The sequence below is a fragment of the Suncus etruscus genome, chromosome 6 (genome assembly GCF_024139225.1).
Source record: "Suncus etruscus isolate mSunEtr1 chromosome 6, mSunEtr1.pri.cur, whole genome shotgun sequence".
Taxonomy (NCBI): Eukaryota; Metazoa; Chordata; class Mammalia; order Eulipotyphla; family Soricidae; genus Suncus; species Suncus etruscus.
Window position 1 is genome coordinate 59,124,808 of NC_064853.1, and position 25,625 is coordinate 59,150,432.

The window sequence follows — 25,625 nt, forward strand, 5'->3', positions numbered from 1 at the left end:
TTGGGGAGGTGTTTTTTGCCACACCCAGCAGTACTCAGGGTTGCTCCTGGCTTTGCACTAAGAAATTATTTCTAGCAGGCTCAGGTGACCATATAGGATTGAACCTGGGTTGATTGCATGCAAGGCAAATGCCCTATCTCCTGTGCTATCACTCTGGCACCTTGTAGCACGTTGAATAGTGGGTCCTGGGTGCAGTTATTTCAGCTTTCAGGATGTTTGTGCAGTGTCTCTACCATGCATGACAAAATTTTAAATTCTTATCCAAAGGTCAGTGGTCAGGAGGACCCTTGGAAATTGACCCCAGGAATGCTGCTAAATTGGGAAGAGTTAGGATATGAGAAAAGATTGGATTAGGTGAAGTGTTGGGGGTAAGAAGAACCCAACTTTAGGCCTTGGTCTACCATAACTACTGGAAATGAGGGGAGCACGCGTGCACGTGTTGTGTGCGTGTATGTGTGTGTGTGTGTGTGTGTGTGCGTGTGTGCAAACACATCACGTGTTGTCTGGGGTTTGGCAGAGTGGAGACATCAGTGCTGATGGTCCCCAGATCCCTACACTTAACAACAGACCCCATAGGTTATTAAAGCTGAGAGCCTATCTAGGAAGATTAGCTGGAGGAAGTGCTTTAACCATGGAGCAAACAGGCAGTGGCTTGATTACTGCCTCAGACATGGTAAGGCGCTGTGGTGTTGGGTTTCCATCTGAACTATTACTAGGATATTTGAGATCCGGAGCTTCGGTTCTAACCTGACCTTGCATTTGGTTTCTGAATCCATATTTGAGAAATGGGACGTGCTCGCTCTTCTTGGCCTGTGCTTTCTGACAGTGAGTTTCTGTCCTGTTTTTTTGGACATTTGAAAGGGATGCTGAGAATTAACCCATATGGTCCTTGTTTAGATGAGGAATCCTAGATAGCTTCTTGTAGTAGAAGAGCACAGTAGCAAATATATCTTTACGGTAATGTGTTTTAAATCAAAAGAGCTCCATTTCCCCCCCTGTGTTTGAATGTGACATTCTTGATCATTCCAGACCCACCTGTCTGAGAACACAGGAATCAAAAACAGGAGTCACTCTCAGATTTCACCTCCATTTAATCCATCACAGAAACGTACTGGCTTTTCACTGTATATATATATAAAAAATACACCAGGACATTTAAACAAAGTGACACAGATCATCAGCAGATCAACTGGGAATGACGGCTCAATCAAACAAATGTATGTTGAGAATTTCCACAGGGCAGCTCTCACAGCAGCCAAGCCAAATTTGTTTAGTATACATAAGTTAGCTGCTTAGGAACATTCACTATGCTGCATGCCAGATGATGACTTTTTTAGGTAAACATCCATTTAGCAGCATATATCCATCCATGAAAGTGTTGGCGTGATTTTGATCTATTCTCTTGGACTCCTGAAATTATGACTTCATTCCACTGGCAGCCAACTACCAAACCCACACATGCACCATTTAGGTTAAAAAGCGGGGGCAGGGAGCGAAGCTGTACACTTATTTCAAAATGTAATATAACCATCCAAAAGGTAGAAGAAACTCCATAAAATTGACAGGCCATTTCACTTTTCTGACAAGAAATAAAGCAAGCATCATTAAAATGGATGTCAAATTGCAGGGCAGGGAAGCAGCAGGGAAAATATTTACCTCATTCCTGGTATTTGAAATGGAATGGGGAGTTATTTATCCTACTTTTGTATAAACTTGGAAGCCATCCTTTTTGGGGGGATGTTAAGATTTATTTATTGGAATTTCATAATCATTTTCTAACTATGTATGTATGTATGTATGTATGTCTTATCAGATATACAAGAAAGGAAGTTATTCCAGTTTGTGAAGTGGCAGATATGCAGAATTGGAAACCATTGCAAATGAGGTGGCGTTTAACTAGATATGAATGAACTTCAAATTTTACAGTTCAAATGTGATTGCATTTGGTACTTACGCTGGTACTTATGCTCCTACCATTTCATGGAATTATTTTTATGTTAGTACTTTTAGTTAGTACTTAAAACTGTCTTATATTTTTCTTCAGTATGTTGCTTACCTTTATTCTTCTACCCCTATACCCCTAATCTGTAAAGTGTAGGAGAGCTTAGATTTCCTTTGTCTTCCTCACTACTCTTAGGATGTTGGGAAAATATCCAGAGGTTGTAGTAAAATAGAGAATGGTAAAAGGCATTATAGACCATTTTGGAAAGTGATCAGGGAAAAAATATAAATAAACCAAATTTCACAGGCTATCTGTATGGAATAGATTGAGGTAGCTAAATGATAGGTTGCATTAAGAAATCTAATGAGTAAATAGAATATGAACAATTATAAAGAACTTTCTGGGGTCTAGAAAGTTATGGCAATTTTTTTCTCTAGATGTATTATTTTTGTTGTTTTGGGGCTATACCAGTTGGTGTGTGGTATGCTGCTTACTCTTTGCTCATGGATCACTCCTGGCTGGGTTGGGCATCCATATGTGGTGTTGGGAATCAAACTTGGACAATGTTCAAAGCACAATCCCATATTGCTCTGACCCCTAACTTTTGTATTTTATAACATGGTTATGGATTTGATATAAATGTTTATGGATTTAAAGTACAAAATATATCTTCAACACCACTAGAGTGTCCAAGACCCTCCAGTTGTCTTTCAATCACACTTAGAATGTCTCTATCTTTCCCTACTTCCCTTACTGCTTGATACACTCAGTTTTGTTGTTAGAGATTAAGAGTTTGTCACATTATGACTTAGGTGGACTTGAATCCAGTGCGCTCTTCTAAATTGAACAAAATTAGCTTGGATCTATGCTATACAGATAATCTGAATTTATTTGTAATATTTTAGGTTCTGATCCTAATTTAAAAACTGAAAATGTCATAAAGTACAATTCTATCACACATTATTTAAGTTTTAAAATATTTTATTAAAGCACTATGATTTACAAAGTTATTTATAGTTGAGTTTTTCTTTTCTTTTCTTTTCTTTTTTTACCTCATGGTGGACTTTATAAAATTGAAAGAATATTTTCTATTATATATTATGACAATTTCTTTTTTTTCCAGTTAATCCTAAATTGTAGTGCATCTTTTATACTTTTTCTTTTCTTTTTTTTTTTAACACCACCCATCACCAGTGCAACATTCCCATCACCAATGTCCCAAGTCTCCCTCCTCCCCACCCGACCCCCGCCTGTACTCTAAACAGGTTCTCAATTTCCCTCATACATTCTCATTATTAGGACAGTTCAAAATGTAGTTATTTATCCAACTAAACTCATCACTCTTTGTGATGAGCTTCCTGAGGTGAGCTGGAACTTCCAGCTCTTTTCTTTTCAATGGCCTTCCTATACACCAATACTAATAAGGAAGAAATGGACATTAAGAAAACAACTCCATTCACTATAGTGTCACACAAACTCAAATATCTTGGAATCAACTTGACTAAAAATGTGAAGGACCTATACAAGGAAAACTATAAAACTCTGCTCCAAGAAATAAGAGAGGACACGCGGAAATGGAAGCATATACCCTGCTCATGGATTGGCAGGATTAACATCATTAAAATGGCAATACTCCCCAAAGCACTGTACAGATTTAATGCGATCCCCCTAAAGATACCCATGACATTCTTCAAAGAAGTGGACCAGGCACTTTTGAAATTTATTTGGAACAATAAACACCCTCGAATAGCTAAAGCAATCATTGGGAAAAAGAATATGGGAGGAATTACTTTCCCCAACTTTAAACTTTACTACAAAGCAATAGTTATCAAAACAGCATGGTATTGGAATAAAGACAGGCCCTCAGATCAGTGGAATAAGCTTGAATACTCAGAGAATGTTCCCCAGACATACAATCATCTAATTTTTGATAAAGGAGCAAAAAATCCTAAATGGAACAAAGAAAGCCTCTTCAACAAGTGGTGTTGGCAAAACTGGGTAGCCACTTGCAAAAAATTGAACTTAGACCCCCAGCTAACATCATGTACGAAGGTAAAATCCAAATGGATTAAAGACCTCGATATCAGCCCCAAAACCATAAGATATATAGAACAATACGTAGGTAAAACACTCCAGGACATTGAGGCTAAAGGCATCTTCAAGGAAGAAACTGCACTCTCCAAGCAAGTGAAAGCAGAAATTAACAGATGGGAATATATTAAGCTGAGAAGCTTCTGCACCTCAAAGGAAATAGTGCCCAAGATACAAGAGCCACCCACTGAGTGGGAGAAACTATTCACCCAATACCCATCAGATAAGGGGCTAATCTCCAAAATATACAAGGCACTGACAGAACTTTACAAGAAAAAAACATCTAATCCCATCAAAAAATGGGGAGAAGAAATGAACAGACACTTTGACAAAGAAGAAATACAGATGGCCAAAAGACACATGAAAAAGTGCTCCACATCACTAATCATCAGGGAGATGCAAATCAAAACAACGATGAGATACCACCTCACACCACAGAGAATGGCACACATCACAAAGAATGAGAATAAACAGTGTTGGCGGGGATGTGGGGAGAAAGGAACTCTTATCCACTGCTGGTGGGAATGCTGTCTAGTTCAACCTTTATGGAAAGCGATATGGAGATTCCTCCAAAAACTGGAAATCGAGCTCCCATACGATCCAGCTATACCACTCCTAGGAATATACCCTAGGAACACAAAAATACAATACAAAAACCCCTTCCTTACACCTATATTCATTGCAGCACTATTTACCATAGCAAGACTCTGGAAACAACCAAGATGCCCTTCAACAGACGAATGGCTAAAGAAACTGTGGTACATATACACAATGGAATATTATGCAGCTGTCAGGAGAGATGAAGTCATGAAATTTTCCTATACATGGATGTACACGGAATCTATTATGCTGAGTGAAATAAGTCAGAGAGAGAGAGAAAAACGCAGAATGGTCTCACACATTTATGAGTTTTAAGAAAAATGAAAGACATTCTTGCAATAATAACTTTCAGACACAAAAGAGTTTTTGACATATAAAGTTGCTACACCAATTCCACCACCAGTGTCAAATTACCTCTATCAGTGTTTTCAGAGCCCATCCTATACCTTCCCCTCCCAATCTGCCATCTTGACTGGCACATTCTTTTTAATTAAATTATTTCTTTATTTAAGCAGATGGTTACAAATATGTTTGTAATTGGGTTTCAGTCATGAAATGTACACCCCCCCCCATTTACCAGTGCAACTTTTTCACCACCAATGTCTCCCATTTCCCTCTTTCCCCATCCCCTGCTGATCTTCGAGGCAGACATTGTATTTCTCTTTTTCACTATCATTGTCATAGTAGTTGGTGTAGTTATTTCTCTAATTGCGCTCACCACTCTTTGTGGTAGGCTTCATATTGTGGAGTGGTCCTTTTAGCCCTCATCTCTATTCTCTGGGTATTATTAACATACTGTCTTTGATTTTTCTTAAATCCCACAGATAAGTGAGGCAGTTTTGTGTCTATATCTCTCCCTCTGACTCATTTCACTCAGCATAATAGTTTCTATGTCCTTACATGTATAGGCAAATTTTGTGACTTCATTTTTCCTAACAACTGTGTAGTATTCCATTTGTGTAGATGTACCATACCACCATTTCTTTGTTTTGTTTTTTTTGTGGGTTTTTTTTGGGTCACACCCGGCAGTGCTCAGGGGTTATTCCTGGCTCCAGGCTCAGAAATTGCTCCTGGCAGGCACGGGGGACCATATGGGGCGCAGGGATTCGAACTGATGACCTCCTGCATGAAAGGCAAACGCCTTACCTCCATGCTATCTCTCCAGCCCCATACCACCATTTCTTTAGCTACTCATCTGTTGTTAGGAATCTGGATTGTTTCCAGATTCTGGCTATTGTAAATATCACTGCAATGCACATAGGAATGCAGAGGGCATTATTGTATTGTGTTTTTGTGTTCCTAAAATATATCTCTAGTAGTGGTATGCTGGATCATAATGGAGTTCAATTTCCAGTTTTTTGAGGATTATCCATATTCTTTTTCAGAAAGGCTGGACTAGATGGCATTTCCATCAGCAGTAAATGAGAGTCCCTTTCTCCACACACCCATGTCAGTATTGGTTGTTCTTGTTCTTTCTTTGTTTTTGTTTGTTTTGGGGTAACATCTGGTGGCATTCATGGGGTTACTCCTGGCTCTGCACTCAGAAATTGCTTTTGGCAGGCTCTGGGGACCATAAGGGGTGCTGGAAATTGATCCCAGGTTGTCTGAGGTAGGCCCCGTGCAAGGCAAACACTCAACCACTGTGCTATCTCTCCAGTCCCTATTCTTATTCTTTGTGATGTGGTGTAAGATGATACCTCATTTTTTTGATTTGCATCTTCCTGACGATTAGTGGAACATTTTTTCATGTGCCTCTTGACATCTGTATTTCTTCTTTAACAAAATGTCTGTTCATTTTTTATCCCCATTTTTTAAATGGGCTTAGATTGTTTTTTTTCTTGTTAAGGTCTGATAACCTTTTATATCTCAGATATTTGCACCTTATAGCTGATAGGTATTGGTTGAATAATTTCTCCCATTTCGTGGGTGACCTTTTAACTCTAATCACTATTTCAATTTTAGTACAGAGAAGATTCTCAGTTTAATGGAATCTCCCACCTTCTTTTTATTTTTGGACAGTGGTGTTTCTTTTTTGAAGATGGCTTTCATCTCAATGTCATGGAGTGTTTTATCTTCATTTTCTTCTATATACCTTATAGTTTCAGGTCTGATATCAAGGTCTTTAATCTATTTTGATTTGACCTTTGTACATGGTTTTAGATAGAAGTCTAAGTTCACTTTTGCATGTGACTGACCAGTTGTTCTAACACCACTCGTTGAATAGGCTTTCCTCATATAAGGATTTTTTTTTAATGTTGATTCCAATATGCCATAGAATTGGCCTTTTTATTTTTTATCTTTTTACTTACAATTTTCACAAATTTTATCTTAAAATTTTTCAATGATTTTATTACCATGTAGTAGTAATAAGCAATATTAAGTACTTTATCCATATCTGCCAAGGAAGCAGTCTTGGGGGAAGGTGGGAGACTGGGAACATGGTGGAGGGAATGTTACACTGGTATTGGTATTGATGCTGGAACACTGAATACAGAAGTAATTGTAGTATGAGCAACTTTGTATATCAGAGTTTACAATAAAATTTATATCTTTTTTTACAGATTATAAATTAAAAATTAATACTATGAATAAATATATGCTAAGTCATTTAAAGTTTACATTAATTTAAAAAGATTGAGAAATGAGAATTAAAACAATTTAGAGGAAAATCTATATAAGCTGATAAAATTATAATTGTTTTAGTCTAAAAAGGGAGTACTGGCTTTATGTTATAGATTATAGTGATAATGCTTAATTATCTAAACTAGACAAATAGATATTGCTTAAGTATCTACACTAATAAGCAAAATATTATAATAAAAGTTCTATGGATATAAAGTCACTAAAATAGACAGGATATTTAATGTAAATGAAGTATCAAGCAATTATTTAAAACATATAAAATGTTTAGCAACTGAAGAGTTAATAGGCGTTCTTTATCTAGTAGAAGGCAACTATAGCACTATAAGTAATGCCATATAGCATGGCAAATGTTGAAAAGATGCTCCCTTAACATTTTTTTGTAAAACTGGTTTGAAGGCTATGAATTCTCTAATGAATCTTTTACACATAAAAGTTTTATGAATTTTAGACATACACTGTTTCAGCATTACCAGCATCAACATCTCTACACTGATGTTCCCAGAATTTATCCCATAGCTCCCCCAGAATTTCTCTTTTTATGAGAAAAAAGTCTTCATATGAGACTTTACATAGATGTAAAGTTGAGTTTTACAATAAAGTCTTCTAACTCCTCAAAATTAATTTACATATATATATCCATTCACAATTAAAATATTTTATTTAATAAAGACCCATTGTTGAGCCAGAGAGATAGCGTGGAGGTAAGGTGTTTGCCTTTCATGCAGAAGGTCATTGGTTCAAATCTCGCCATCCCATATGGTCCCCCGAGCCTTCCAGGAGCGATTTCTGAGCGTGGAACCAGGAGTGGCCCCTGAATGCTGCCAGGTGTGAACCAAAAACCAAATACTAAATAAATAAATAAATAAATAAAGACCCATTGTTTACAAAGTTATTAATAGTTGAGTTATAGGCATATACTCTTTCAACACCAATCTCACTACCAGTGTTAACTCCCATCAACTTCACCATCTCTATCATTCACCCCCTCAACCAACCTCCACCCTCTGCCTGCCACTTTGGCAGATATTTTATAGAGTTCAGCATTTGCAGCTTAAATCTAATGTTTTCAGTGTTGTAAAAGTCTGTGCATTGGATGTATACCACTCTCCTACACCACCAACATAACTGAAGCCCTGTTCCCCATTAATTCCCTTTCTCACTTTTTTTCTGGTCTTGGTTTTTTTTTTTTTGTTTGTTTGATTGTTTTTTCTGTTCTCCCCAGGAATTGGGGTCGAGGATATCTTCCCTTTGCTATATTACATTTCTTAACCTAGTTATCCAGCATATCACCTATAAGTGAGATCTTTCTGTGTTTTTCTTCTGGATTATTTCACTCAACATGAGATCTTCCAGTTACAACCAGGTCTCAGTAAATGCCATGATTTCATTATTCCTTTCAGCTGCATAGTATTCCAAGTGTATATGAAACACATCTTCATAGTCCATTCATCTGTGTTGAACACCTAGACTGATTCCATGTTTTAGGTATTGTACTAGGTACAGCAATGAGTAATGATTGTTCATCTGTCCTTTGTAATAGCTGTTTTTAAATTATGGGGGTAGATACCCAAATGTGGGATTGCTGAGTCATATGGCAGCTCAGGTCTAAATTTATTGAGGACTCCCTATGTCATTTTCCACAGGGGTTAAACCAGACAGTAATCCTACCACTAGCTATTGATGAGAGTTCCCTTTTTGGGGGAGTGGGCTAGACCCAAAGATGCTCAGGGGGCACTCCTGGCTCTGAACTCATGTGTTATTTCTGATGATTCTGAAACCATACATGGGATGCAGGGATTGAACCCGGGTCAGTCACGTGCAAGCCAAATACCCTACTTGCTGTGGTATCACTCCAACCCCCAGAGTTTTCTTTTCATCACATCCTGTCAGCACAGATTGTTTATATTATTTTTGGTATGTTCCATTCTCACTGGGATGATAATATCTTATTGTTGTCTTGACTCGGGTTTCTATAATGATAAGTGATGCTGAGCACTTTTCATGTGCTTATTGGTGATCTGCTTGCCTTCTTCTGAGAAGTGTCTGTTAATTTCCTCTTCCCAGCAAATTTTTTATTGATGGTTTCTCTATTCCATGCATTCTGTTTAGTGCTGTTGAAGGAGGAGTGAATAAAGTGAGAATCCTCTCTCCATGGAATTTCTTTTCTACACATCTGGGAGATGCTGATTTTTTTTAAATGCACATAAAAATCAATTTTGGTTCAGAACATTTGATATTACTTTCCAATAGCCTGTTGTGGAGAACTCAGGGTTATCTTTTAAAAAGCGATGCAATATATGGAATTACCCATGAATGATTTTGTCTTTTTCTTATTCTCCATACAGCAAATATATGTGAGAAAAATATACTATAAATTCCATTTGGTGAAGTTTTCTATTCTTATTATGTTAAACAGTAAGTGTATGTGTGATATTTTTGTGAACTTTCTACTACTCCAATTGTGGGCCTTTTTGTAGAGTACACACTTTTGTGATGTCTTTTTTATAAATTTATGTCAACTATACCCTATATTAGAGCTTTCCTGTTTAGAGAAGGAAAAGAAAGCATCACTAACTACCACTAGCACAACTGAGTTGACTTGGGTCATGCTTTTGAGTGAAAAGATACATACTAAATTTTGAAGAACTAGAAATACTGGGATTTCGTAGTCAACCTAAAATCTATTCTCACTTTTCAGAGAGGTGTTCTTTAATAACTTTAGATACTTGACTTGAATTTGGGTGTACTAATTGCATGATCCTTTAAAGAAACTATATATTTACATGCAGGGTATCTTTTTTTTCTTATTTGGTTTTTTTGAATATTTTGACATGATATTTGTAATGTTGTTTCTTTTTATTCCATTTTTTTGTGTGTTTTATGTAGGGGAGTTGTAGGGCCACACCTAGCTGTGGTTATAGATTACTCCTGGCTCTGCACTCAGAAATCACTCCTTGTAGGCCCATGAGTTGGATGCCAGGGGTTGAACTTGGTTAGGTCAGCTGCAATCATGGCAGACATCCTACCCTCTGTACCATTGCTCTAGTGCCTTAATGCTATTTCTTTTTGTTTGTTTGTTTGTTTTTTTTTTGTTTTTGGGTCACACCTGGCAGTTCTCAAGGGTTACTTCAGGTTCTGCACTCAGAAGTCACCTCTGGCAGGCTCGGGGACCATATAAGATGCCCGGAATCAAACCCAGTCCATTCTATGTTGGCCGAGTGTAAGGCAAATGCCCTACCGCTGTGTTATTGCTCCGGTCCCCTTAATGCTGTTTCTTAAAAAAATGTGCAGTGTACTTTTGCATCTAAAAGGAAGGAAATCAACTTAGCTGATTTTTTCTTTAGCCAAGTATATTTTATTAATTTGACCATTTAGTCTACTAAACTTAAAAAACAAAACAAAACAAAATAGAAAGCCTACTTTGAAGTGGTGATAAGATCCAGAAACATTAATTAAAAAATTCATAAAATCTTTGTACTCTGCAAAAATGGACCTGAAACCTTTTTTTTTCCAGGTGACTTCATTTGATTTAACTATGTCCCAATAAATGTGTTTGTTTAGGAGAGCTCAGTGCTACCCCAAATTGACACGGTAGGCATCGCCTTCAGTTCTTAATATGTACAAGGCATATGGACCTCCCTCTGTTTTCTCATTATGCCAAATAATGGAAAGTGGAAATCATGCTAATCCTTTCTTCTATGTCTGCTATACCTCTGCAAATATGATAAACTCAATCCAATTAAAAGTCATTACCTCTCCAAAGCTTGGCTGCAGTCTATGACCCTTTGTTTCATAATCCTCTCAATTATCTGCCTTTATCACAAGTAGAATTTTTAGCCATCTTCTATTTCAGTTTTCTCCTAAAGAAGAGCAATATAATTTTTAGTATTGAATTTTGTAGACCTTGTTTTCTGTGTCATTCACCGATTTCACTTGGGACAGCTTTATAGTACACAAGTTAATTCTTCCTGGGCCTTTGTCTTACATGCCCCTGACTAAATTGTAAATCCGATGAAGTTAGCAATTTCACTTGATTTTTCTTCATGACCCTCTAAGGATTTTTGCATATAAAAGATTTGTTATTAAATGGTTAGTGGTTTGTAGTATAAGCTGTATCATAATTGTACCTGGTTGTGGTATTACTGCTAACATTTAACAGTGATGAGTATTACAATTTTAAATGGAGTAAATACATTAATTCAAAAAAAATAAGAAAAGCAAAAGGAGTAATAGTGCAAAACATGTTAAATTGTAGCATTCTATACACTTCAGTTATCTTGGTCACAATGAATTCGTTAAAATATCATAGCTATATTTGTTATATTTATCATACATCCATATTTTTCTTTCAAATAGTCATATCTACATAGGTTTATGTGGATTGAGCCACAATGTATTTGAATCAGCCTGGCATCTAAATGAATACACTAATAAATTGCTGATTTGATTGGCTCCTATACTACAAAGCTACAAAAATGGATATTTTAAACAGTTATTGAAGTTGAATATACAAATAATATACAAACTTAAAAAATTATTTAGGCTCTGATTTGAAATAGTGTTAATAGTAATTCGTATCTCCAATGCTCCAACTCCACACCCATAACCAGTGTCAGAGTACTTCCACCAATGACTTACCAATTCCTCTTTTCTCCCGTAAGGGTAGCCCTTGGAAAATATATTAAATTTAGTATTAAAGTTTGGGTCACATGTTTACAATAGTTCTAATGCTTATAATTTAGAGGTACTCAGTTGTCTTACTTCACTTATAACCAAGTGTCCAAAACACTCCACCAATGTTATGGTACAACTAGTTCACCTCATCATCCCCCTTTTCATTCTCCCTCTTATGTGGCTTGCTCAGTTTTCTAATCCAGGAACAAATATTTGTCATCAGTTGATACCTTCCTTTCCCTTGCATATTTTCTCTATACACAGAGGCAAGGTATTTGTATTTTTCCTAGGGGTTAATTTCACGTAAGTGTGATATCCTCTAGTTCTAAATTGAGATGAACTGAATGGTTTTATCTTTTCTTATGACTGCATAGTATTTATTTGTATATCTATGCCACAAGTTCTTCACCACTCTATATGGACCCTTAAAGCTATGCAAACAGTAAAAGAAATTTCAAGAAAAGCACGTGTGAGCCAATTCATTCCAAACTTTTAAACTATACTATCAAACTTCAGTTATCAAAATATTGTGGCACAAAAATAAAAGCAGATTCCCAGATCTACAGAATATCATGGATGATTCAGAAATACCCTTTGATAAGACAGTTAATTTATAATTAACATTCAGGTAGGAAAACCAAGCCCTCTTTGATAAACAGTGTAAAACTATCTGATCATATGCAAAAGAATAACATTGAACCACTACCTAAAAATCACACAAGAAAGTCTGTTCTTTTAAAATTTTGTTATTTTAGTCAGTATAAGGTTAGAGGATCATGCAAGATTGGCCTCAGCTTTTAAAATTCAGTCCTCTTCTAATATCTTCTCTGAGAATTTGCCTCTTTAGAAAAAACTTATCCCTTTAGTCATTTAGTTCACCTTTTAATTCTAGAAAGGAATTTATATATGGACACTTTTGTAGCTATCCACAATATTTCAATTGAGATGTGGAAGGAAACATTAACACAAAATCTTTACAATCTGGGACATCTGTTTAACCCTTCACTTTTTTCATAGTAGGGTACCCACCCAAGATTTTGAAAGTCAAGATACATAATACACATTATTTGTTCCACAGAGAAAACTTTATCAAGCAGTGTAAAAGTTTACTGGCACTAGCTGGTGATATAATAGGTAGTTTAAATCCTGCTAACTGCAAATAACTTCTCAACAGAGTTTATGATTGTGGTAGAGTGTAGTGAAGCAGAAATACAGGTAACATAAATATTTCAACAAAAGCTGATTTTACTGGAGCCATAAATAAATTAGACCTAGTTTGTAAATAAATTTAGTGTTTGCTAGCAAATATTTATAATCCTCTCTTGCTGCAATGATATTAATTTATATGGAAGATATACTGAATACTTTTTTTTTTAAGTCAGCTCTCATTAGGAGGCAGTGCCTGGTGCCCATCAACTGTTTTAGTGTGTGTGACTCAATTAGACATGAAGGATACTGTACAGACCACCTAATGCTACCAGTTATTGTACATGTTGATAATGACAATTTCCAGAGACCATGCATAGTTTGGTAGTCTACAAAGTTGTCATATTATATCATTCCCTTAAATACCTAGCTTGTGTTACCACTTAAGAATGTTGAAATTACCCTCTCTCAAATCATAAGTGCCATTTAGTATATATACACATATGCATAGTACATCTGTTCATATTTTTCTGAAAACATTTTTTAAATTAACATGTACAATGTTTTCTCAAATTAAAAAATTATGTTTTCAATGATATTCCATCCATCCTCATTGTTCTGAATGATTTTTATGTGTAATTTGATGTAGTGTCATGAAACTCAATATGGAGACATTTAAAACTTAAAATGAGGTCAGAAAATTGCAGCCCTTTGAACCACCTAAATGTAGTTTACACTGAAGATATTGATTTTGCAATGGGACAATCAGAATCCAAACTGGAATTTGCCAAATCAAGAGCCTTTCCCTACAACATCACTAAATTTAGAAGCCCTTAATTATCATTCCTTGTATGAATAGGGACCATTGCTTATTCAAAATAAAGTCAGATTTTGAGACTCTAACAAACTTCAATTCTTTGGGGGCATTCTTTATTCTTTATCAAACCAAGAGTTGGGTATATTAGTGTACAATTACTTGTTCATATTCATTTTTATCGGCAACCATTGCTACAACTTCCTCTGCTGCCAGACATGAATAATTATTTTCTTTTCTTTATGTAGGACTCCTGGGTGTAAGATAATTCTTCTGCTTTGCAGCAATAGGGAAGGTGCTATGTCGTCAGTTGTTCAAATGACTTTAAACTTACAGTCACACTCTTCTGTCCTGCACTGAACTTTTTGTTTACTCTCTGGAAGAAAGTAAAGTTCAATTTCATTTACCTTTTGATCTTCATCTTTTGGGAATTGTGAATATTTTAACCAAGTTTGTATGAAAATTCAATCTTTACTTTTTACCGAAAGTGTTTCTCTCACTCGTCCTTCCTTGAACTGGTTGCTCCTGAATTTTGGTCTCTCCTTTAGAGGCAAGAGGGATCTATGCCAAAAGCCACCAACCCACACATAGGTAATTACAATAAACAAGTTGGGGAGCTTATTTCACATGCAGAGTTGAATGAAGCAGGGCTGTGGTCCAGTGGGTCCCACTTATCTTCTATTTGCAATGACACATTAATGCACCCTCATGCTCCCCTCATCCTCTCACTCTCCCTAAACAACTTTTTTTAATGAAGCAAATCAGGTCACTCTCTAGATTCTGAAGAACTGGAGCTTTCTTCTGGAACTACCATCAACAACATAAACAAATTACAGGCAGTAAACCACACTTTCTGCCCACACATAAACCACAGCCCTCACCAGAGGGCAGTCTACTTAATGAGAGAATAACAGCCCAGTTTTATAAGCCTCTACTGGGAATAAATTCCAGTTTCACTGGTTAGAGCAAAGTCACACAGCTAGAGTGCAGAACACAGTTGGGAAAGACCAAACCTATTATCAAAGTGTCTTTCTAGGAAATACATTTATATATATATATATATATATATATATATTAAGCTTTTGGTACATTGGGATTTGATTATTCTTTGGTATTCATTGTGTAGAATGGGGATTGCTTAGTAACTAGGACTTAACTGGCCCAATGTACTGCTTTTGTGGCTAAAGGAGAGAGGACTCAAATGCTTGGACTCAAAATTCAAAGCTCTGACTTTCAAAGTTCCTCTGGCCTCTGGAGATGTATTGACCATTCAGATCTCTGTATTTGTGCCATTACTCCTTCATCCAAATGCAGATGGCATATTTTACAGCCCTCCATCTAGACCCACATGGGAGTTCTCTATACCTTCCTGATGCTGATATGCTTCCGTTCCTGACAATGGTTAGTTCTCAACTAAAGTGTCCAGCCCTAAACTAATGTGTTCCGTCATCAGTAAATTCCTGCCTGTGATAGTCTTTTCTTAAATACCTGTTTAAACAGTAATTTAGATAAGAGTGTCCCATTTGTGTGCAACAGGAAATGCCTGCCTTCTTTTAGATATGCTGGCAAATAATTACTGTAGATATGGTTTGAATACTGAAAGGCTGTACTCTGGTCATTTCTGAATGCCTGAGGAATAACCACCCAGTCTACTGTGACAATTTCAGGACATTTTTACTTGACTCTAAATGAATTTGAAAGAAAATCATGTTGGTGATGTTAAAGAAAAACTTAATAGAAAAGCTATCAGGTCAGATTTTGCCAAAACCTCTTATAAATCTCTACTGCTCAAAAACAGTTGAGCATATAATTATTATGTAAATGAAAATTGATCTGATAAGTGATAGGACTGTTCTGACCTGATCATTTCAGTAATGTTGGTGATCATGGCTTCCTAACAACAGTATAAGCCAAACATTAGCCAAGTCTTGTTTTTTTTGTAGTGTAGAATTCAGAAAACATTAATATCTTTATAGCTGTTTTAGAATATGTAAGTATTCTTACATATTCTAAGTCTGTAAGTAGATATTAGTGGTGTTTAATGCATCTTCATTATGAGTTTACTAGCAATTTCTTTTCATAACTTGTTTTGTTTTGTTTTTGGGCCACACCTGGTGATGTTCAGGGATTATTCCTGGTTATGGGCTCAGAAATCGCTTCTGGTTTAGGGAGACCATATGAGACTGGTGGGTTGAACCCAGATCTGTCCTGGGTCAACCACATGCAAGGCAAACACCCTAGGGCTCTTCTATTAATCTGGCCCCCTTTTCATAACTTTTCAAGACAGATTAGTTCTGACTTCAAGGAGGGATTTTTTGGAAATGGCAAAACCCATTTTATAATAGCTTAAATGATACCATGTAGCTTTAAAAGCATACTTTTTGGGTTGGAGAGAGAGTTCAATAAGTAGGACGCTTGCCTTGCCTATAGCTAACCGGAGTTCGATCCCTTGTGTCCGAGTTCGATCCCTTGTGTCCCATTTGTGTCCCATTTGATCCTCCATGCACTGTCACCAGCAATTTCTGTGTACAGAGCCAAGAGCAATTTCTGAGTGAAGAGCCAAACCCTATGCTTGCTGGGTTTGGCTCCAAAACAAAACAAACTAAAATACTTGTTTAGCGAATACTGTAAAAGTTCTTCAGAGAGTGAAAAAAGCCAATCGGACTTAGAAGTCAGCAGAGAAGCCCATCATTTGGCTCCTTTCACTACAAGTAGAATGTTTTTGCAGTCTCCCTTGATTGTCCACTCTTCCTTTTTTTCTGTTTTGACAAACACTGGAAATAAAAGTTCCATGAGAAAGAGATGGACAAGAATGGTACAAGGAAGTAGCAAATGCTGGGTACAAGGAAGTTTAGAAGGTCATTTAAAAAATTCCATGTGCCAAGGCATGTGGACTGATTATTTCACAAAAAATATGGTCTAAAAAGACCAGGATTCTCCAAATGCAGCCTAATGTCAAGAGACTCCCTGATAGTCTATTTTCTTTTCATTCACTGTAGACACAGCATATTCTGAAAACCTTGCCCATTCTCTAAAGATACTTCTGTTTTCTAAACATGTACTTCTGCATCATTCTATAGTCCTTCCATGCTTGTTAGATTTCAGGAAATTCATTTTCTTTACTTTTGCCAGTTTGCTATTTCTTTTGTAAGGACCTTAAATGTGCTGCTTTTGGTAGTCACACAGAATATTTGCAGGCCAATTCATGGCTTTCCTTTGTTCTGCTCAGGTGTATGTCAGGCATTACTAGTGCTTCACTCTTTCTCATATGTCCAGCACAATTTATTGACAATGTCGCTGTAAAGGTCTGGTTCCCTCAGTCCTTCCTCTGCTTTCTCGCAAACATGCTGCTCTAACCACTCTGGAATTGTCTTAACAAGGGCAGAGGAGCATGTCCGGTTTGAATTTTGAAAGGAAATTGATGTTTTCCCTCTTCCTTTCCTCACCCCCATTATTAGCCAGCATGGACTTATGGACTCATGTTCATGTGCTCATGTCCTCCCAGGAGGTTCCTGGTGGAGCTTTGAGGTTTGGCAGGGCCCACTGTGCCCCTCCTAAAACCGGGCACTCATCCTCAGCTCACAGCTACGTGTAATCCTTCCTGTCTGCTCTCAGGTTGGGCACCAAGTGCTGGCGCTTGGGCCCACCCTCTTCTTTAGTACCAATTAACCTTTACTACAGAGTTTCCTTTGAAGTTTGCTCATGTTTTTATTACAAAACTGCAATAAGGAACATAATGGGGGGAAATGTCTAAATTTCGGAGTTACCTAATCTGTTCAATTCCCCAGTCGGTCTCCTCCTGGCAGTTGTTTCGTGTAGTTATGATCTCAACCAGTCTGCCTAGGATCTCAAACCATGTTTCTGTCTCAGCCTATTTTGAAGATTAGTGTGCTATTACACACATGCATACACATTGCAAATGTACATGGATGTGTGTATTATTATATGCATATGTGTTTTTGCTGAGTATTATTATTTAATGCCTACAGAAATTTTCTCTCCTTATAATCAAGCTATGGATAAACTTCTAGCATTATTCAGTCTCTTTAGTCCGTATAGTTGCTAAATAATTTCTATCAATGAACCAATATGAAGAGGAAAGAAAAATCATTTTTGTTAGTATTGCTAATGATAATGCTGAGTGATAAGTACTGTGATGGGTACAGGATTGCTATTAAGGGAGAAACTCTTGATAAAACTCTGAATGGCATCTGCCCAGAAGATTTGCAGTTAAACTGGGCAGAGAGGCCAAGTGAAACAAATGGCGAGTTATATAAAACCCACAAAAAGAGAAGGCATTTTAGGCCAGCCTTGCAAATAAGAACCAAAGAATTATGAGTGAAATGGCTTTTTTTTTCTAGCCTGCTGTTCATAGGAGCTCAAATAAATGAAATCATTTTTCTCTGCTTTTCACTCAGCAGTAAATCATTTGGTAATCCAAGGTTGTAGAAAAGCAACTATGCAATTCAAAGAAAATCTGAGATATTCTTTTTATTTCCTTAGATAGGTAAGGAAAAATATTGAAATCACAGAGGTAAAATATACTTCATTTTTAAAAACAATTTTTATAACAAATTTCTGACACTCAAAAAAATAACAAATGCTAAATGGTCTGCTAGGTAAAAAAAAGCAAAAACTATATAAAAGGAAAATTTTAATTTTTTAATTAAAATTATTAAAGATCATCCCAAATCCTGCCAGGAATGATCCCTGAGTGCAGAGCAATGCATGAATCCTGAACATTTCTGGGTGGTGAGCCAGAAACAAGCAAACAGAAAAGTGTATTAAAGACCAAGAAAAGCCTAATTGAAAAAAAGACAAAAATGAATAACTTGCTTATGAAGAAATGTGACTGACATGAAAATACTTAGTCTCTGTAATCCCTTATATATGACTTAATTTACAATAGAAAATTATTGTTTTAATATATTAAGAAAAGTAAAACTAATAATAAATGTCAGTATAATTCTAGGAATACAAATTGACCTCTAGAAATAAGCTCTCATTCCTTACTAAGCTTCTTTAATTGAGTCTAACCTAAAGAAATTAAAATGATGAATGCAAGTACTTCCATAAAAGAATATAGTATTTTTAATATCATAAAATATTAATTTTATTAATGTATTTTAAATACATAAATACCATGGACATAACTAACTTATTGTGAACTTGTATAATAAAGCAACTCAAAAAGCTTTAGAAAATATTTATTTTATTATTATTTTTTTGACAGTGCCTAGGGCTGCATACAGCATCTAATATATGCCATCTATGTTGTCTACCACTGAACTATCTGCCTGGCACTTAGAATATATTTTTAAACATTAGGGAAGTGTTTTTCTTTTAATTAAAGAAATCAAGTGAAAAGTAGGAAAAATATTCATATCAAATGGTCACATTTCTGAAAATTAAATATGGAAACATACTTTTGGGAAGAAAGCATACTACCAAAGAGTTCAAGGGAGGAAGGAAGACTGGATTTGGACATCAATGTCCAGTGTCAGTTTATTTTAGGCAAATTGCTCAGCACCTTTGAGTATCAACTTCTACTTGCTAAGTGGTAGATAATTCTTACCATAATTTTCTCACTGGAATTTGAGCCTAAAAATGTAAAATATATAAATATAGATATAGCGCTAAAAGTATTTTTTTTCCTAGCAAGTACTGCAATTTCCTCTTTGCAGAATATGTTTTCAGGATGGAATACAGCTCATTAGGTTATGTTCACTTATTCGGAGTCATAGAAAGAAACATGATCTAATTCAATTGTAACTCTTGCTTGATCTCTAAGAAGCAAATTAGAACACAAAATTAAAGCTGAAGAGGTGTTTTGTTCTTAGAGCATTTCCCTAATCATTTGCATCAAATTAAACATTTAAGTATAGCTTTCTGTCCACACTCAGTAAATGAGAAGCCTACATTATGGATGTAACACATTGCAATAACAGAAATTTCACTTAAAGTAGTTACTAATGTTATTTGTATTTATGTATATAGACCATCTTACCTGATACTTACTTATTGTAAATGCATCCAATCTATCAGTGTGATATCTGAGCACTGTTTTAATTGAATTCAATTCAGGGAAAGAATCTATCAATTTTCTTCCAGTAACAGAAATTTAATGGTTATATGATAGGTGAGGTCCTTTGTCATTTAAATAAAATATTTTAGAAACTTTTTATATAGTTCCTCATAAACATGGAATGACTGGTTTATTTTGGTTTATGCAAATATTCAATGCAGAACAATAAAATGCACTTATTATTGAAAATTTCATAATGCCATATTACACTGAAATAGTGTTGCATATTTTGATCTTTAAAACTCAGCAGTTTTATGTTCCCAGGGTTTTATTTTGTCACAACAACCATTTTTATACTTAATTCAGATGATACTAGATTAATAGTGGCTTGAAAATAAATTGCCTGGACTTGCATATACATTTAATACCTGAAAGTCGATGAATAGGATTGTTAGTCTTTTTCCTGGATTTGCTTGACCTATATAAGTTGTTCTTTAGGTTTAATTGGAATTTTTTGCTATTGTAAGCAGAATTGCACTCAGGCTTTAAATTCAAATTCTTCTGTGCAGCAGCCTGGGCACACATGTGTATTTTGTCTCCACAGGAATCAAGATCCAAATGCACTCCTTTAAATTATGCATTGGGAGAATTTGTGGGTAACTCAAAGGTTATGGGGTCAGCAATGCCAGTGGGAGGGCCCAGATGGGTTTTTCTCTATCCTTCTGGATCCTTTTTAAAAAAAGATTTGAGATCACTTTGATGGAACTGACATTATGACTGATTTAACCCTTTGAGGAAATAAAGAAAATTTACTGATCTTTAATGGTTAATTACTGGAGGAAAAATTCTATTTATTTGGATGCTTCTTTGTTTCCTGCTTCTTAAAAGGACAAGTATATAGCTTCAAATTTATAGCTTTTACTTATTAAGGAAAACAAAATCTTCACGATGGGTGATAAATTCCTTTAGGAAACTGAAGTAACTTTGAATTTGCAGTAGTCCAATGCAACAATGCTAGAGAGCTTTACAATGTTTATAATTGTATCATGATTGTTAGTGAATTTTGACTCTTCAGCAGAAGATTTTCCCAAAGGATAAAATTTAGATAGACATTATCAAGGAAGTTTTGACCTTGAGTATTTTCCTCTGATATTGTTTCCTTGGGAAATAAATCATTTAAATTGTTTCTTTCTATATTATATTGAAAGAAACATTTGTAATTGGTTATTTTTCTATTTTAATTTTATAATTAAATTATGTTAATTGTATGTTTAGAAAATGTTTCTTGAGTATCTCTATGTAGAATTTATTGTAGAATTCTAAACAAATGTGTGTTCTGAGTCTTTCCTTTAAGTACACATTTTCAAAAAGGGAATTCAAAAGTCTTTCATCTGAAAATCTAAGTAGAAATTTATGGTATTATTGGGTCACTAGACTAAGGGATGAATTATGTAATAAATAAGACAGAGAGACTTATTTTAAATGGATTTGTGAGACAATTTTCTATTTGAATTGGGAGGATGACTAGAAGTTGGATTGGCTGAGGAGCATAGGATAATAGAGATAGAAGAAATGTTGGGAAAAAGTTCAGTGCTCAGTAGATAGGACATGCTCTTTCTAACCTGGGACTCCTGTGAGGAAGGTTGATAATGAGAAAGTGAACATATTAGATTTTTGTTTGTTTGTGTGTGTGTGTGTGTGTGTGTGTGTGTGTGTTTGTGTTTTGGCTAGCCAGAGGTAATCAGGGCTTATCCCTATGTATTCAGTGATCATTTCTGGAAAAACTCTGGGGACCATGTGTGCAGTGAAATGGGGTTGGACATATGAAAGGCAAAGACCTATCTGCTGTCCTATCACAACAACCCCCCAAAAGGAAGAATATTTTAAAATAAAAAATATCTAAGAGCTTTAGATACTAGGAATTTTTGGAGACTGGTTGTGTAGGCATATGAATGTATCAGGAGGATAAATTCAATTTAGTGCTTAGGAATATTGGGAAGAAGCAAGAAGTCTGCAGAGATAAAGGGATTAAACTGAAATGAAAACATGGAATTGAAATAAAGGAATAATAGTACAGTCATTTCAGTGAGAATTAATATCTTTTAATAATTGAATACTATGAAGGAAATTTATTGTAGAGTTTTAAAATATGGTCAATTAGGCAGAAATTATTCTTAACGAAATTGGGAAAACAGGCAAGAAACTTTGAAAGCATAATGTACAGATTTTTGGATATGCTGAAATTGAGTGTTAATAAGCTTGTATGTTGAGATTAAATACATTATAGGTTTAAAGATGGGTTTTAGAATTTGATTATATGCTTGGCTTAAACAACATTATTTTATTGTTGAAGTAAGAAATTAGTGCTTAATTAGAAAGATAGGGGCCAGCGAGGTGGCGCTAGAGGTAAGGTGTCCGCCTTGCAAGCGCTAGCCAAGGAAAGACTGTAGTTCGATCCCCCGGTGTCCCATATGGTCCCCCCAAGCCAGGCGCAATTTCTGAGCGCTTAGCCAGGAGTAACCCTTGAGCATCAAACGGGTGTGGCCCAAAAAACCGGAAAAAAAAAAGAAAGATAACTTGGAATATGCTCTATTTTGTATGTACAGAAAACTTTTAGAGGACTCAATATTTTATGGACAATTGTCAGTGATTTTATTAAAAGTAAATTCCATAATGAATATGAGAAGGAGTTGAGAACCCAGGTTTTCTGTTCTCTGTCTGAAAGAACTATCTCAGAAAACTTTAATAATTTATAGAATTTTAAGATTGATATCATTTTAAGGATAATTTGATGTAGCTACAAAACTGAGGCTCTACTTTGACATGCACTTTTGTCTACATATGCTATTCTAGGACCCCTGGGATGGAAACTGAAGGAATCCATTTTTTATTCGTGTGGCTCTGATTAAAATCTATCTCCTTATAATTTTAACCATTAAAATTAGTTATCCTTTTAAGATTAACAAATCAAACAAACAAGTGATATCTTACTCATTGAGAACAACAAACATGTTTAAATGCTTTAAAACAATGCAAATCCCTATCAATATGGGAGATTATCAAGTTTGTTATTTCAGTATCTCTATTCCTATCCAAGTTGCATAAAAGTATTAGGGTCTGACATGGTATATCTATGTCAGCTGTGCTTTTTTGGAGGGGTCTCTTCAGTGATAAGCAACCTGTTCTCCATACTTTATTCTATTAGCCCTCCAAAGTTCTTGTAATAACTTTCTTCAGGGCACTGCTCCATTAAAAGGCTCTTTGCTCTCTACCATTTTAATCAGAAAGTAACTCTTTTGTATATACCAACATCCTCTCCTCTTTTCACTTTGGAAAATCTATCTAGTTTCTTTAAGGATTTTATCTTTTACAAACATCCTAGAAGAATTGCTAGCTCCAAATAACTTTAACTTTTTGCTCTGTGTAAGTTACTGAGGCAAGGAAATGCCAAGGACCTGGTGATGTGTTTTAAATGGGAAAGGAAAAATAAAAGAAAGAACAAACACAAATTAATATTCCAATAAATAATTCTGCCATACAAATTTAAGCCTTGCTGCACCTGGAAGATTTTGGAAACTTTGATGTCTCCCCTTACATTTTATTTCAAGGTACCACCACATAATACAATTTTCCCATATAGCACCAAAATATGGCAGGATCTGTGGGGTTGTATGTACACATATGTTTACTTGTTATCATTACTTTATTCAGGTTACCAATTAAATTGCTTATTGTTTCCCAATTGAATAATAGATTGAGCTGGCCCATAAGAATATTGACAGGTGAAGATTATTCATTTGATTTATGGATTCACCCCATAAACAAGAGATGATAATCCCTTCTCTGCTCCAAATTGTGAATAATAAATTTTAATGTGGACACATTTTTATCAATAACCTTCCTTAATTTATTAACCAAGCATAGCATGGCAGCAGCTTATAGAGCTGTGGAAATTTGTCTCTTCTATATCAGTCGGAATTTATGAAGTTCTTATTTATTCACAGGTAATGAGTGTGTTTATGGCAGCTATCCTGAAATTCCTTTGGAAGAAATGCCAGATGCAGATGGTGTAGCCAGCACTCCCTCCCTCAATATTCAAGAGCCATGCTCTCCAGCTCCATCCAGCGAAACATTTACTCCAAAGGAGGGCTCTCCATATAAAGCCCCCATCTACATCCCTGATGACATCCCCATTCCTGCTGAGTTTGAACTCCGAGAGTCAAATATGCCTGGAGCAGGGCTAGGGATATGGACCAAAAGGAAGATTGAAGCAGGTGAAAAGTTTGGGCCTTACGTGGGAGAGCAGAAGTCAAACCTGAAAGATCCGAGTTATGGATGGGAGGTAAGAATTTATTGTGTTTCCACACTTGAAAAAAAATGCAAATATAAACAAGAGGATACTATTTCAGTTAGTATCATTAAGAAAATTGATTTTTTCACAGTGTTTTCAAATAATTGTTAAAGTAAATCTCCTTATAGCTTCACTTCTTGATAGGAATAAAATGTGTAATGATACAGAATGATAAAATGGAACTCAATGAATGACCAAAGAATACTATCAAGATGAGAACATACTAAAAGAAATAGTATTTCATATTTAATATTTGAAGAAGTACTGCATAAAAATATTCAGAGTATGTGGCATAAACAACAAATGTCATTATTTGGACAGCTTATTTTATCTTTCCCTTGAGGAATGATGCTAGGAATATTGAATGAAATGTGTTTTTTTCATTTTATGAACATGGGTTAAGTTGATTTTACTTTTGTTCTGTGTTCCTTTACTCTGTATAGTTCTAATAAGTTTTCCTTTATTGTAATAATCCTTTGATTCCACATAGTTCTAGAATGTAAACAATGAATTTGTGATGCTTGTATATTCAAATTTATTTGAGTAGCAATTCATACATAAACATGACAGAAAAAATGCCAACATGAAAGTTAGTCACTGGCAACAATTAACAAGAAGTAGTAAAAGAGAAGCAGTATGGTCTGATTATTAAAACCCAATAAGATTTTTATTTTAGTAAGAGCATGTATATGTTATTTTTGTTTAAAATTATGTATAAATTTAGTACAGATAGTGTTTGTAAGTGAACACTCTATATAATATGCATATATACACTTTACACATTTTTACAAATGGAAATTTTTTGTGGTTAAAACATAGCATCATAATCTCTAGAAATTTGGTACTTATCTAAAAAGTTCCAGTTAATTTTTACATGACTGGAAAGTGGCTTTGTGATGTACCTTAAGTTTTATAATGTTATAGTTAAACAGAAATTAGATAAACTAGATTTTTTTCTTGGAACGCTCTCTTAAAAACAACTCCTGTTCAAATTCTGAAGTGCTAAAAGTTAGGATCGAGATTTGACATTATTTTAAGTGAGAAATCTTCCCTAGTGTTATTCTGAGGCACAGCTTTGGTAGAGTTGTGGTTTAGCTACATTGCCTTTAAACATGCATATTGATAAAAGACTTTTTTAAAACCACTGTAGCATTAACTGATATGTGATTTGAATACGTTTTAAACCAAATGCGTACAAGCTTTACGTCATTATTTTCACCTAAAAATAATGACTATAAACATGGTATTAATAAGTAACTCATTAAACTTTTATTACAAAATATCTAAAGTTAAACAAGTGCAGTACTGTGAGAGATTATTCAGAAGGCTTGGAATAAAC

At 35.3% G+C, this 25,625-nt stretch overlaps 1 protein-coding gene across 1 annotated transcript in view; it reads left to right on the forward strand.

Annotated features, from left to right (window-relative positions):
- The window catches only part of LOC126011772 (histone-lysine N-methyltransferase MECOM-like), a 320,122-nt gene extending 295,642 nt beyond the window's left edge, over window positions 1-24,480 (forward strand). Inside the window, exons 2-3 of the mRNA XM_049775571.1 lie at window positions 23,940-24,277; window positions 24,415-24,480. Coding sequence (XP_049631528.1) covers window positions 23,940-24,277; window positions 24,415-24,480 — 404 coding nt within the window. The remainder of the gene's footprint in view (window positions 1-23,939; window positions 24,278-24,414) is intronic.
- Window positions 24,481-25,625: the final 1,145 nt, after the last annotated feature.